General features: G+C 40.1%; 2 protein-coding genes across 8 annotated transcripts in view; one reads left to right on the top strand and one right to left on the bottom strand.

The window, feature by feature from the left end:
- Positions 1-15333, top strand: part of LOC101007063 (cytidine monophosphate-N-acetylneuraminic acid hydroxylase) — a 351297-nt gene that overhangs the window by 151457 nt on the left and 184507 nt on the right. The window lies entirely within an intron of this gene.
- CARMIL1 (capping protein regulator and myosin 1 linker 1) overlaps positions 1-15333 on the bottom strand; it is a 342024-nt gene that overhangs the window by 321305 nt on the left and 5386 nt on the right. For all 7 annotated transcript variants that reach the window (XM_009204528.4, XM_009204523.4, XM_017957634.3 and 4 more), the window contains exon 2: positions 14839-14936. Coding sequence is in view for 6 of the 7 variants with exons in the window: in XM_009204523.4 (XP_009202787.2) it covers positions 14839-14936 (98 nt within the window). In the remaining variant the exon portion in view is untranslated. The remainder of the gene's footprint in view (positions 1-14838; positions 14937-15333) is intronic.

The raw sequence follows: 15333 nt of genomic DNA, 5'->3' as shown, positions 1-15333 counted from the left end.
CTACTGATATTTTCTTTTTTTTTAACTCTAAGTAACTGGGAAGTAAAAGAGGGACTTGAACATATATCTAAATATATTCAGATTTGCAATGAAAGCAAGATGAAAAACACATACCCACTGGAAGTGCACAGTGTTGTCTTCAGAGACAAATTTCTCAACACTGAACTTGAACCCTTTCTTTAAAAAGATTTCTCAAAAGCAGTGTACCTTCTTTAAGAACAGCAGAGTGAAAAAAAAAAATTCTAAACCCATTTCTGTAGAGTCTGTACTGGCTTAAAATAGCCCTGAGCAGAGAAAACATAACAACATGTACCTTGTACAGGGCCAGGAAGACATGCAAACTTGAGGTATTCCTTTTTAAATATTTACATAAAATATATCTGAATAATCTGTGACTCAAATATACAGTTACATTCTTTTAATCAAAGCATTTAGCATTATCACTACACTACCCCTGACAATAACAGCTAAGACTTACTCACGACTTACTATGTGCCAGACACTATTACGAAATATTTTGTAGTAATATCCCACTTAATTTTCAAAACAAAGCTACAATGTAGTTTTTTGTTATTATACTCATTTTACAGATGAAGAAAGTAAGGCACAGAGAAGTTAAATAACTTGGCCAAGGTTAAATGTTAGCAAATGCCATTTCAAAATTTAAATGTAGACACACTTACCTATTAACACAGAAAATGGGAGGCGTAAAATGTGAAGACATTGAAAAAAGAAGCCATTCCTGAATTTAAGGCTAACTATATCACCACAAGCATCTCTCTAGAATATTAAAATGTAAAGCCCTACCCTCATGAATAAAGAAGTTGGCCATTCCCAGAGAACACAGAAAAAAGGAAGTGAGCATAAAGCCTTCCTGCATATACAGTGTTGCTGACACCACTTGTTCAGTTCTGCGGACAACCTGCATATGTCAGGTGTAAAGACAGATGCCACTTTAATTAAATCTCTGCAGCAAGAACACATAAATGGAACAATGCTTAAGAAACTCTAAGTGACAAGGTGCTAACAGCCTTTCCTTTGCTCCAGACGCTTTATTAACAAGCAACCCTGGACAGGAAAGATTGGACCAACTTCTTGCATCCAGGCTTTGCCAAGAGAGAGAGAGAGAAATATTGAACAGAGAAGACCCAACATATTCCCCACAGAGACCACTTCAGAGAGAGTAAAATGATAGATGGTTAAGTGCTATTTAAACTCCGAAAGTTTTTTTCCAGAATGGCAAACTGTTGAAAAGGAAATCGCTCCCAGAACTTTACAGTTAATTCACAAACAATGCATTTGGGGGAGATAAAATTCTGATAAGGAGCAAGATATCCCAGGTGCTTGAAGGGAAACATCTGTACACCCGAGCCAAATATTTGACTACGTCACTCTGTGCAGCCTAGTTTTGATTATCAACAGCAAAGCAGTGACCGTGATTCAGTGAACAAAGTTGTACAAAATGTTTCCCCAAACTTCAACATTTGTGCTGTCCCAAGGATGACAGCAAATAATATAAATTGGACCAAGAGATTTAAAGGAAAAGGAGCTGGGGCTGGGCATGGTGGCCTCTGCCTGTAGTCTCAGATACTCAGGAGGCGGAGATGGGAGGAGTGCTTGAGTCCAAGAGTTGGAGACCAGCCTGAGCAACACAGAGAGATACCACTTTTTAAAATGCTATAGATAGATAGATAGATAGATAAATAGATAGATAGATAGATAAGATAAGATAGATAAGATAGATAGATGGATGGATAGACAGATAGATAGGGGTAGATATTCTTTTTCTTCTTTTTTTTTTTTTTTTTTTTGAGGCGCAGTTTCGATCTTGTTGCCCAGATTGGAGTGCAATGGCGCAATCTCGGCTCACCACAACCTCCACCTCCTGGGTTCAAGCGATTCCCCTGCCTCAGCCTCCCTAGTAGCTGGGATTGCACGCATGCACCACCACGCCTGGCTACTTTTTTTATTTTTAGTAGAGACGGGGTTTCTCCATGTTGGTCAGGCTGGTCTCAAACTCCCAGCCTCAGGTGATCTGCCCACCTCAGCCTCCCAAAGTGCTGGGATTACAGGCATGAGCGACCACGCCCGGCCCAGAGGTAGATATTCTTATAAGAAAAGGAGCTGGAGGCCGGGCGCGGTGGCTCAAGCCTGTAATCCCAGCACTTTGGGAGGCCGAGACGGGCGGATCACGAGGTCAGGAGATTGAGACCATCCTGGCTAACATGGTGAAACCCCGTCTCTACTAAAAAACTAGCCGGGCGAGGTGGCGGGCGCCTGTAGTCCCAGCTACTCGGGAGCCTGAGGCAGGAGAATGGCGGGAACCCGGGAGGCGGAGCTTGCAGTGAGCTGAGATCCGGCCACAGCACTCCAGCCTGGGCGACAGAGCGAGACTCCGTCTCAAAAAAAAAAAAAAAAAGAAAGAAAAGGAGCTGGAATACTCTAATGCCAAACTGAACTGCCCAAGACTTAGCAAAAAACAAAGCACAGCTGCTTCTCTTCAGGTCATGCCTATGACAGATAAGATCTCTTTTTAGTTGCTAGTGACAGCTGAATTAAGACAGATGGATTCAGGAAACCAAAAAATGGCCACTATAACATCCACTGGCCTGGACTTCTCCTGGCCACACCTTAGCTCAGATTCTGCAAGTGAGTGTGGCTGTGACCCATAAGGTATGGGAGTCAAGGCATCAAAGAGCAGAGAGACTGCCTTACAAGAACATTGCAAGATTCTCAGTCACTTCCCCACATCTGGGCCTCTTTATTTTCCTTTTCTGTTCTACAGGGTAACTAAGAAAGTCTTCTGTGCTTGTTTTCTGAGACAGCCAGTAAGGAGGTCCCTGGGGAATATCATCCTATCTGCCAGTCTTGGAAGAAAAGACAGTCACAAGCAGCATGGTACACAATGGTAGCTTTGAAAGGATAGAGAAAGGCAGGCTGAACTCTGGAGGGCCTCAGCAAGGAGGACAGGGCTCCACAAGGAGCTCCTCATGGCAGAAAAGAGACCATAGGTCCTCATCACCTGGACACCCCTCTCCCAGGACAGGGAGACAGTGAAAGGGTCAGGAAACGGGGATAGTAAATAAGAATGGGAAGGACTACTCTGCAGCTTCTAGTGGAGTGGGGAAGGACCATGAGACTTAAGAAATTGTTAGCACTTTCGGAGGCCAAGACGGGCGGATCACGAGGTTAGAAGATCCAGACCATCCTGGCTAACATGGTGAAACCCCGTCTCTACTAAAAAATACAAAAAACTAGCCGGGCGAGGTAGCGGGCGCCTGTAGTCCCAGCTACTTGGGAGGCTGAGGCAGGAGAATGGCGTAAACCCGGGAGGCGGAGCTTGCAGTGAGCTGAGATCCGGCCCCTGCACTCCAGCCTGGGCGACAGAGCGAGACTCCGTCTCAAAAAAAAAAAAAAAGAAAAGAAATTGTTGCTAGCTATACAGATGAAATTAACCGCCTTCAGAACTGTCCGGGAAGAAAAACAATGTCTCCTTTCATTATGATACTAAATTATCTTCTAAGACATTGGAGTAGTTCTACATGCATATTAGCTTACGGTTCTTGTTAATTACATTTCATCTAATGAAAGTGCCATGCGCCTTATCATTTGCAAATCTACTCAACCACCATTTATAAGAGCATTCAAAGACCCAAGGTAAGAAAGTCTCACGACAAGGGCAAAGATCTGAATCATATAATACAGGTTCACATCTACCTAGGGTTCAGCCAAGGAAAAAGCTATGGCTGATCTGCCAAGACAATGATACTTAGGAGCTGCGACTCTGAAACCACAAGTGAAGTCATGAGACTTTCCCATTCCAGGAAACATACTGTAGTAGAAGACAACACATCCACACAGGCAGATCTGAAAGAAACCTAAATTGCATGAAAAAGGTTTGCCTTAGGAGCTAGGGTCCAAGGAGCACTGGTCTAAGAAATACAAGGATGTGAGCAAAGAGAACAAGCCATTCTGCCAAGTACACTCTTGTTTAAGACAATGAAATTGATGAGGTGGAGGATTTATTCTCTATTGAGACTTCCTGAACAACAATCAGGTGAAAAAATGCATCCTTCATAATGCCTATTAGGCAATGATGGCAATGATTCCACTTCCAGAAATTTATCCAAGAGAAATAAATATGAGGATATGGACATTTATAAGGCAAAATATTGGAAATAACCTAAATTATCTGACAATAAAGGACATGGTTAGATAAACTACAGTACTCCTCTACAGTGGATAAATGGAGTACAATGCTTTCTATTGTCCTAGAAAGCTTTGACCCCAAAAATTAAATTTTAAAAGTATATCACAAAATAGTAGAAGTCATTATTCCATTTTTTAAAATATATCATATATTTTTATGAAAGTTGGCACAAAAAATATGAAAAATACTGATTTTTTTCCAATGATTATATCTAAATTGATAGGATTAGGTGATGTTCGCTTTTTCTTTCCTATGTTTTATTATTGTTTTAGTAATGCAAATATCAGGGATACTTCCAAAATTTAAAAAACAACAACAAAACCTTTGTCCAAGCAATGTGTAGGTAGTATTCTTCACCAGACAGGTTGCACTTAGATTGATGTTCCCCACCCTGTCTGGAGGAACACAGATGCTATGATACCATAGGCTCCATACCCTCTTCAAAAGGCACAATCCACAGGTGCCCATTAAAGACTCTGAGAAAGTTTGTTTAATTCAGTTCAAGGGTGTTTGCCAAGCATGTGTGATCCCCAAACACCAACAGTTGTTTAAAAGGTTCACAGACAAAGCTAGGTGATTCCAAAGCAAGGTGATCAGAATAGTGATAAGTCTGAAAACAACGTCTTCCAAGGACTGAGACTCCAGGATGTGAGCCTATTTAGCCTGAGGACTATGAGATCAAAGAAAAGTATGATAACCTTCTTCAAATACCTGAACTGCACTCATGGGTAGGAGGGAGAAAAATTGTTCCGTGATATTCCGGTAGACTATGCAAGAAGAAATGGAGAGTGAGAAGCAGATCCCAGACCAAAAGAAGACAGGGCTTTTGGGAGCTTTTGCTTTTCTCATCACTGGAAATAGTGAAGCGAAAAGTAGATACCTAGCTGTCAGAAGTGCTATAGAAGAAACTTCTCCTAGGTTAGGACACATGGTTAGATGGCTATCAAGAGTCCTCCAGCCCCAAGATCCTCAAAGCAACAATCAATGAGGGCAAGGTCTGAATAAATTTCCCCAGAGTCTGTTTAAATCAATCTGTCTACACCAGATGCCATCTGGTGGATATACCTACTAAACTCAGTCAATATCCATAAATGTCTCCTGAGACTCCAGGGCCCAGGGATCAGCAGAAATAGACACATTTGCCTCCTTAGCAGGAACTAAACACATTTGGCTCAAACCCTTGCCAAAGGCTGGAGACGCTGTAAGTACAGCTCAGGACATGTGTAGTTGCCTGCTTCTACCTCTAAGAGGACGTCATGTGCATCTACACATATCTAAAGAAACCAAGATACTTGCTGGCCAATGTTCATCAAGTGATAATGCTTCAAAAAAAGAAACACCTTGGGTTGGGCACAGTGGTTCACACCCATAATTCCAGCACTTTGGAAGGCCGAGGCAGGTGGATGACTTGAGCTCAGGAGTTCAAGACCAGTCTGGGCAACATGGTGAAACCCCATCTCTACAAAAAATATAAAAATAAGCCAGGTGGGGCAGCCCATGCCTGTAGTCTTAGCCACTTGGGAGGCTGAGGTGATAGGATCACTTGAGCCTGGGTGGCACAGGATGCAATGAGTTGAGATCATGCCACCGCACACCAGCCTGGGTGACAAAGTGAGGCCCTGTCGAAGGGGAAGGGGAAGGGGAAGGGGAAGGGGGAAGGGAAGGGAAGGGAAGACCAGCTCACGTACGTAACCTCACCACTTGGGAAGGCTAAGGTGGAAGAACCATTTGAGCCCAGGAGTTTAAGACCGGCCTGGGCAACAAAATGAGACCCCATCTCTACAAAAAAAAAAAAAAAAAAAATAGGCATGGTGGCATGTGATTGTAGTCCCAGCTCCCAAGAGGCTGACACAGGAGGATCTCTTGAGCCCAGGATATCGAGGCTGCAGTGAGCTGTGTTTGAACCACTGCACTCCAGCTTGGATGAAAGAGCGAGACACTGTCTCAAAAATAAATAAATAAGAAAAACCTTCTCCTAAGAAACAAGATGAGGAAAATAACCCAGTGAATGAAAGTGAACACTCTTTTACCTACTGCTACTACTACTACTGCTATAAAACACACACACACACACACACACACACACACACACACACACACACACGCCAAGCATCCTTCTTTCCCCTCTTTGCCCCTCTTTCCTCAAAGAGCTGGGGAAAGTGGTCTACTGAGAGAGAAAAAAATAAAGAAAACACAGTAACGTACAGATTTAGACAATGATATATCCCGTATATACCAGTCCAAATTCTTATACTCTATTTAAAACAAAAAATAAAAGCATTTTACAAAGCAGAGGGGATAAGAGAGGGAACAAAAATCTTTTATCGTTCAGATTGTAGCTTCATTTTTAATCTATGTTAACAAAGATATTAAGAGTGTTTCCAATGAAATGAAACCTAAAATTGTTACAGTAACCTTTTACTAAAGTCTTTATTTTCTCTGTAACTATTTTATAACTATGAAAAAAGAAAAGATCTCCTTATTCATTACATATTTTGATTAGATTTCCTGGCTCCTTAATGTCCACAATGTCCCTTTCATGCTACTCTCCTACTTCCCCTCCTCACTTACCTTCCTCCCCTCTCAGGGTATACCTAACTGCTCTGGTCCAAGGGTGGCTAAATCCCAGAGACTGGAAAAAGAGTATCTTTTTAGAACAATGAAAAGTTACACCGAGCCTGGTATATGTTCAACTGGCTTCCTTGCCCAAGGTCATTTGACTCGCCTATCCTAACTACAGTAGAAACTGGGGCAGTTGCAGATGAGGAGAGAGTAGAACGTAAATGCAGCTCAGGTAACAAGTTCAAGTCAGCCAGAACTGCCTCCTGAAAATGCACGCCCAGGGCCGGAGTCTGCCCCCAGCCCCTGCCCAGAGATTAGTGGAAACAGGTAGGAACTGACTCCAGTGTTCAGTTCAGGTAAATTGTGAAGTGCTCAAATATGGATTCTTTTATTTTGAAGTTCCCAGAATTTTTGCCAGGATCCTTGGCAACAATGCATGTTCTCTGATAACTCACTCCCAAAGACCGTTTCAATGTTGTTGCTGTTTTCTAAAGCTCAATTTTCTAGAGCCATGTAACTTCACCCAGGTGCTTTGAAAATCACCTATGCACAGAATTGTAAGTGATCCTTAAAAGTTGAGACTCCTAATGGTACCACAAAGGGAACTGTTCAAATTACCCAACAACCGGTACAAGAGCCTCTCACAGAGGGATATAAACCTGGGGGCCTAGAAAAATGATTTTCTGACAGCATTCTTCAGAAGACATTGCAGTCTACAAACATTTTATATGAATTTGGCTTATGTCTATTTTAACTACTGGAATAAAACACCAACACGCACACACTCAGATGTGTTACACCAAATTTTACATATCAGAGAACAACTACGAGGTATATTGTGCTGCCAGGATAACCCACTTTTGTGCAGATCTCAGAATGAAGCTTCCCCTGCCATCTCTATTTACTTGGAAAGCATCCTGAGATTGCAAGACTAGCTATTTTAGAAACTGTGATATCTGTACTGCTTAACTGGTGAATCGGGAGTCTCTCTATTCCACTGCAACCAGAGCAAAAACCAAATCTCCCCTTCTATTTCTAATTTGTGTTCATTAAAACAGCCTCACTGAAATCAGTGATTAGGTTTAAACTATTATAAGTTTAACTATGAACTCACAAAATATAATCCCAAAACATTACTACATTATGGGTTCCATGAAAAAAAAAAAAATGTTTTAAACAGGCACTAAGTCTGAAAACCACTGGCCAAGGCTGATGTTGCCTTAAAGAAGCTGAACACAAATTTCAGCATGAATATTTGTCTGAAAAGTGACTATGGCACAGGTCATGCTGCTGAATCAAGTTAGGTACTAAAGACTGGCAAACTAGAAAAGCATTAAGCAGACTGGCCATGCAAAATGAGTATGGCCTACTGAAAAAGAACAATAGTTTCCATATTGCAGAATATCTGAGATTGAAAATGATTTGTGACTGATTAAGTAGGCCAAATACCTCCAAAACTTCTATATGAGAGGTACTTTTTTTTTCATGTCCTCTTAAAAAAAAGCAGGTAGAATAGAGTTTATACTTTACGTTAATGAAAGACAGCACTGCCACCAAAATATTTTAGGGATACATGTTGCCCAAAATAATACCCCTATACCTTTCAACATTTTTTTAAATTAACTTACAGTTATTCCAATCCAGCCTAATTAAGATGTTCAAAAGCCATAAATAAATAGCCAAGGGAAAAAATATATATATATATGTTAAAGGGATTTCAGGCCTGGCGCATTGGTTCACACCTATAATCCCAGCACTTTGGGAGGCCGAGGTGGGAGAATCGCTTGAGCCCAGAGGTTCAAGACCAGCCTGGGCAAAACAATGAGATTGTCTCTAAATAAATAAATAAACAAATAATAATAAAAAAAATTTAATTAGGCAGGCATGGTGGCATGTGCCTGTAGTCCCAGCTACTCGAAAGGGTGAACTGGGCAAGGCTCAATTCAAGTGATTGCAAGAGGCAATCACTTGAGCAAGGCTCGTGACTGTGATTGTGCCACTGCACTCCAGCTTAAGCAACACAGTGAGACCCTGTCTCAAAAAAAGGTGGGGGGGATGGATTTCAGATTAACTTTTCAAAAGAAAACAAATGGACAACAGATGGGTAGTTTTAAAGAGAATAGGTAAACAAAACAAAACAGTTCGATTTGTATGCCACTTCCCCTACCCGCTCAGTTTAAGAAGAAAGGAAGTCTTGCTTCTGACCCATTTTATGAAGGGTGTGGAAGAACAAGGGGTTGGCAAAGATGATGTAACCCAAATTCCAAATCAAACAGAAAAAACCAAAGTGGAGACTAGGAATGACTTTCCATACCCTTTAAGTCCACCATCCTGGAGAGAGGAGTGCTACATTCCTCTCCCCCAAACAGGCAACAGCAGAACTGTGGGTAAGAAGAGGTCATCAGGGTTCTTGCCCCCTCCGGACATTGTTTTTCCTTCAACTAGTAGTTCTCCAAAAAAGAAAAAAAAAAAAAAAACAATCCCAGCACTTTGGGAGGCCAGGGCAGAAAGCTTGCTTGAACCCAGGAGTTCAAGAGCAGCCTGGGCAACGTGGTGAAACCCATCTCTACAAAAAATACAAAAATTAGCCAGGTGTGGTGGCACACGCCTGTAGTCCCAGCTACTTGGGAGGCTGAGGCAGGAGGATCACTGAAGCCTGGGATACTGAGGCTGCAGTGAGCTGTGTTCGTACTCCAGCTTAGGTGATAAAGTAAGACCCTATCTCAGAAAAAAAAAGTCCAGACAATGCGAAATGCTGCCAAGGATTTGGAGAAACTAGATCACTCATACATTGCTGGTAGAACCATATAATGGTACAGCCACTCTGAGAAACAGTTTGCCAGTTTCTTATAAAAGTAAACATGCAATTCCCATGCAAACCAGCAATTGCACTCCTTGGCATTTATCACAGAGCAAGGAAAGTATGTTCACTCAAAAATCCATACACAAATGTTTACATCAGTTTTATTCCTAATAGCCCAAAACTGGAAACACCTCTGATGTCCATCAACTAGCCAATGGGTAAATCAAACGTGGTACATCCATACCATGAAGTACTCCTTAGCTAAACTGATACAACTTGGATGAAGGTACAGGGAATTATGCTGAGCAAGAACAACCAATCCCAAAAAGGCATATACTATATGAGTACATTTATATAATGTTCTTAAAATGACAAATTTATAGAAATGGAGAACAGATTAGTGGCTACCAGGGATCAGAGAAGTGGTGAATGCTAGGTATGGCTATAAAAAGGCAATGTTAGGGGTCCTTGTGGTGGGGGAAATCTGCATTTTACAGTATAAATCAATGTCAGTATCCTGGTTATGACATTATACTATAATTTTGCAAAAAGGGAAAACTAAATGAAGGGCATAAGATAACCTCTCTGTATTATCTGATATAACTGCAGACAAATCTACAATTATTTAAAAATGAAAAAGTTTAATTTTAAAAAATACATGAGTTAAAATACATTTTTTACACTCCAAGAACTATAAAAAATTGGGTAAAGATTAATTTATCAAATGGGAGAAGGGAATAAGAGTCAAAGAAACACGGAATCACTTTCTAATGACATCCCCTAAAGACAACAGAGAAAGGTATTTCAACAACATATGACATGTCAAGTCAATGTAGCCCAGAGTGGAACTATTCACAACATAGATTTTAAAAAACATGGGCTAAAGGACCATTCCTCAGGAGAATGATGGATAGCCTATTCAAGCCTGTTCTATCTTTTCTTAACTGTCCCAAGAGGCATCATCTCTGGCCTGTTCCTTCTTAGCCCATGGTCATTAGGGTCTCTGGCCAAATAAGTTTGGAAAAAACAGCATACTTTATCCAATTCTTAGAAATTTACAATGCACAGGGGTGTATTAATGGCTCTGAAAACTCATGCAGTAAAGAAACTGATTTATCTTTAACACTCTGATTGCCAAATTTATTTGAGTATAGAACACTCTTGCCCCAGAACATCTAGCATTTCTGATTTCATTTGAGGAGAGCATACCTTAGGAATTTTAGATCCAGCCTGTTACCCTCTATCCTGTTAATAAGGTGCCACAAATTATGAATAAACCCTCTTGGCCTTATGGTGAACTGACCTCAACCTGTCAATGGCGGACACTTAGGCTTCAGAAGGAGTGGCATTTTCTGCACCATGGAGAAAACAGAATGAAGCACCCCCTTGTTCCTCTTGCCTTACCATTTTTTGGGTGTTTGCTGCATGCAGCCACTGTGCTATGCAGTATTTAAATAAATTCCACTTAATATGCAAAGCAACCACATACCAATAGATACTGTTATAACATAGGTTTCATTAGAGAAAAAAAAGAAAACTGATTCTTAACATTGTCATAAAGTTGCTGAGCAACACTGTGAACCCCGGGTTAACAGCCCTTAACCACTGAGCCTTAATATTTCATTACATACAGGTGGCAAGAAGAGACCTGTTTAACCAGTCCCAACTTTCACCTGATATCCCAACTGCAAAGACAGGACTCAGGCTTTACACCTACCCATTCTCTACCCTGCATATGCCTTACCCCAGCTGTACCTTAGTACGTTTCTCTAACATAAGCTCTCTCAGGCTTCCAGGCATATTCTGTTCCCTTTGTCCAGAATATGTCTCCACTCTCTTCCCCTGGCTAACTCCTACTCATTCAGTGAATGCCAGCGTAAGCTTATCTTCCTTCTGAAGTCTTCCCTGATTTTCAGGCCTGAGATGGGAGTTCCTCTCCATGCTCCTGAAGGCCCGATTCATCCACCCATAGCACATCTCAAACCACTGCCTGGCTACATGTTTATCTCCCCAACTAGATTGTAAGCTTGGAGTCCTATGAAGTCAAAGACTAGGACTATTTTGTATATACCATGTGCCTGGGACACAGCAAGTACTCAATAAATATTAAACTAGCGTATAAATCAGTCAATCAAAGACAGAGAGACCCTAAAGTCCAAATCTCCCCTATCATTGTTTGAAGTTAGCAACCATGGAACAAAGTAACGGCTGCTTTCTTTTTGACCACAGAGGCAAAGCAGATAGGCTCTGAATGAGGCAGAGCTGGGTTGGAATCCCAGCTGTTATTAACTAGCCAAATGATGTGAAGCGATTTACTTTGGCCTCTCCAAATCTCAATTTCCTCATCTGTAAAATGCAGATGTAAAAAGTGCCTACCTCATAGCGTTGTAGTGGGGATATAACAAGGCAATGCATCATTAAGTGCTCAGCATAGTCTGTAGCACTTGGCCAGGGTTTAATAAATATTAGCTATTATGATCATGGCTGGTCTGAGTGTAGGGGTGTTTACAACTAATTGATCACAACTCATTATAGATTTCTTTGCTCTTCCTCCACTCCCACTGCTTCACTTGACTAGCCTTCAAAAACAGATTTTTAGAAATATTAGCTATTATGATTATAGAAAGATGAAGATAAGCCCTCTACAAAAGACAAGCTAGAAATAGTATACAGTCTCAAGTATAAGAAGAAAGAACCACGTAGCATACAGCACACTCCTACTTTTATAAGAAGAAAAGGAATGAATAGTGGGCAATGGGGAAAGGTAACAAAAGCACAACTCAAAAAAGCGTATTGTAGATATTCAGCCAACTCATTTACGAACCATTTTAGTATGCTAACAATGGATTAAGCAATTAAATTTCTCTAAACTCAGAAACTCAGAAATCCACAACTTTGAGATTACTTCATACATCTTCTTGTTCTAACTTGAAGCCTGTCAAAGAAAGCCAGACCTTGAGTATTTCTGTTAATAATTCCTGCCCATGCAAGTAAGTAACAGCCACAATGAGTTCCGATCATGCTCCTAGAAACTTATATTCTATATTTGAGGAGATAAATGTTTAAACTCAAATACATTTTTAATTTGGATACAACTTCAATCAATTCCAGCTGTTAGATGAGGCCAAAAAACTTACAATTAAGTACTAATCATAACTATTTTTAAATAGTGCTAATAGGAGATAAATGCTTAAACTCAAATACATTTTTAATTTGGTTACAACTTCAATCAATTCCAGCTGTTAGATGAGGCCAAAAAACTTACAATTAAGTACTAATCATAACTATTTTTAAATAGTGCTAATTTTATATTGGACATTTAAATGTGTCTTTGAAATTTTAACATGGTAAATTGCACTCATGACGTGGGTTTGTTCTTAGCATAATAATCATTTCCATATCAAATAATACCAAGTCCCAATTTTTTAGACTGTCATAGCAACCACTACCTGATATTTAAGTTGTAGAGAAGTTGATTCATCTTATAAAATTACTACATTATTAGAACTTACTTTAAATTTATAAAAAAGCAAATGACAGAAACAATATTTCTTCTCTACACTCCACTTCCAAAACAATAACACAATCATTGTTGAACAACATCAAGAAAAACATAACTTAAGGAAATTTCATGTTTACTGAAGCTAAATAAAAAAGAATAATGGCACCACTCATTTCTTCTATTGATAACTTAATCACGCAGTTTACATAAGCACATTTTGTTGCTGGGCAAAAGCCACTCAAGTTTTCCCACTTCAATGCCTTTACCATCCCGACTTGTGTATACAGACAACATAGAAATAGAAGTCATCCATCACGAGCATAATCCTTACTAACAAGAAAAGACAGTCACATATCCTGGGGTTAGATATTTTAGAAGATTCTCAAGACAGATGTGATCAGAAAGATGCTTCAAATTCTTTGGCAACTTTGAAGAAATGGAATATTAAAAATATTCTTTTTCAGCCAAGCACAGTGGCTCATGCCTGTAATCCCAGCACCTTGGGAGGCCGAGGCAGGCACATCGCTTGAGTCCAGGAATTTGAGACCAGCCTCAGGAATATAGGGAGACCCTGTCCCTACAAAAAATATAATTAGCCAGGCATGGTGGCTCACACCTGTAGTCCCAGCTACTCAGAAGGCTGAGGTGGGAGGATCACTTGAGCCCAGGAGGTAGAGGCTGCAATGAGCCGAGATCATGCCACTGTACTCCAGCCCGGGCAACAGACTGAAATCCTGTCTCAAAAAACTTTAAAAAATTAAAAAAGTATTCTCTTTCAATAACATATACCTGAGATTTGTTTTAAAATTCTCCAGAGGCAAAAAAAAAAAAAAAAAAGAAAAGAAAACACCACCAACCACCACCACCACCACCACCACCACCATGGGGAAGATATTTAGTATTAGTAAAATGCTGAAAATGGTTGAAGCTGGGAAGGACAGGTACACAGCGTTCGATATATTATTCTCTGTTTTTTGCATATGTTTGAAAATATCCATGTTAAAAAGTTAAACAATATTCTCTCCATCAAAATATTCTTTCCACCTAAGCTTAAATTTAGATTTGCCACAATCTCAACCTAGAAACCATTAAAATACCACAACATGTTTTCACCTCTCTAAAGGTACAACTCTGTCACTGACACCTCTCTAAGAAGTTTTCTGCAGCAGGGCCCAATCCCTCAGCCCCTCAGCATCTCCTCTCACAAACTGGAGGGAACCCCAAGTCTAACCGCAGCACTAGCAGGTACTGCCTTCAGCAGGAGTTTCCCTCCAAAGCACCAACATCCTATGTAAAATGGCAATGCTTTGTTAGCTCATCACCCCTTAGATGGACTCATATATAACATCTGAGAAAATCTAATTAAGTAATTAAACTAACATGAGATGAACTTTTTAAACTCCTCCATAAGACTTTATGAATAAAGTCATAGGATCAGCCACCACACACAAAATTTAAAAGTTCCATTTAACATCAAACTCTGAATATTATGAAAACAGACTCTAAGAGATTATCTAAATATAGGGGGGAATTACAATTTTCAAAAATACAATCTAAAAGCCTTTGATCTTTAAAATTCAAAGTACATTTTTAACTTTTGACAAAGAAATATTCCAATTAACCTAAGACAAAATGGTCATCAGAACTTTTGAACAATATATAAAACACAGAAGTAATGCTGCATGAAAATTAAGTAATCTAAACAATGAAAAGACACTTTCATTTCTAGACATTTTAATAAAAATAAACAGTAATACTTACCAGCACTTTGTTTTCAACTTTGTCTCCCTTAACTTCCAACTTTACTTTCTTCTTCACTGAAATTTTTATCTTTCTGCCAATAACATCCTTTATGCTTTCTGAAAAAAAGGAACAGTTTCATTATGTTATTAGTAAGAAAAAAAAGCATTGGGGAGGAGTAAACATTTGGAGGAGTATATTTGGTTGTTTTTACTGTTGTTGTTTGCCTGGTTTTTTTTTTTTTTTTTTTTTTTTTTTGAGACAGAGTCTCACTCTGTCACCCAGGCTGGAGTGCAATGGCGAGATCTTGGCTCACTGCAACCTCCGCCTCTTGGGTTCAAGTGATTCTCCTGTCTCAGCTTCCCAAATAGCTGGGACTACAGGCACGCACTACCATGTCCAGCTAATTTTTGTATTTAGTACAGACGGGGTTTTACCATGTTGGTCAGGCTGGTCTTGAACTCCTGACCTCAAGTGATCCGCCTGCCTTGGCCTCCCAAAGTGCTGTGATTACAG

This window comes from Papio anubis, chromosome 6 (assembly GCF_008728515.1).
Source record: "Papio anubis isolate 15944 chromosome 6, Panubis1.0, whole genome shotgun sequence".
NCBI classification, from domain to species: Eukaryota; Metazoa; Chordata; class Mammalia; order Primates; family Cercopithecidae; genus Papio; species Papio anubis.
This window is presented reverse-complemented; position numbering and strand designations above follow the sequence as displayed.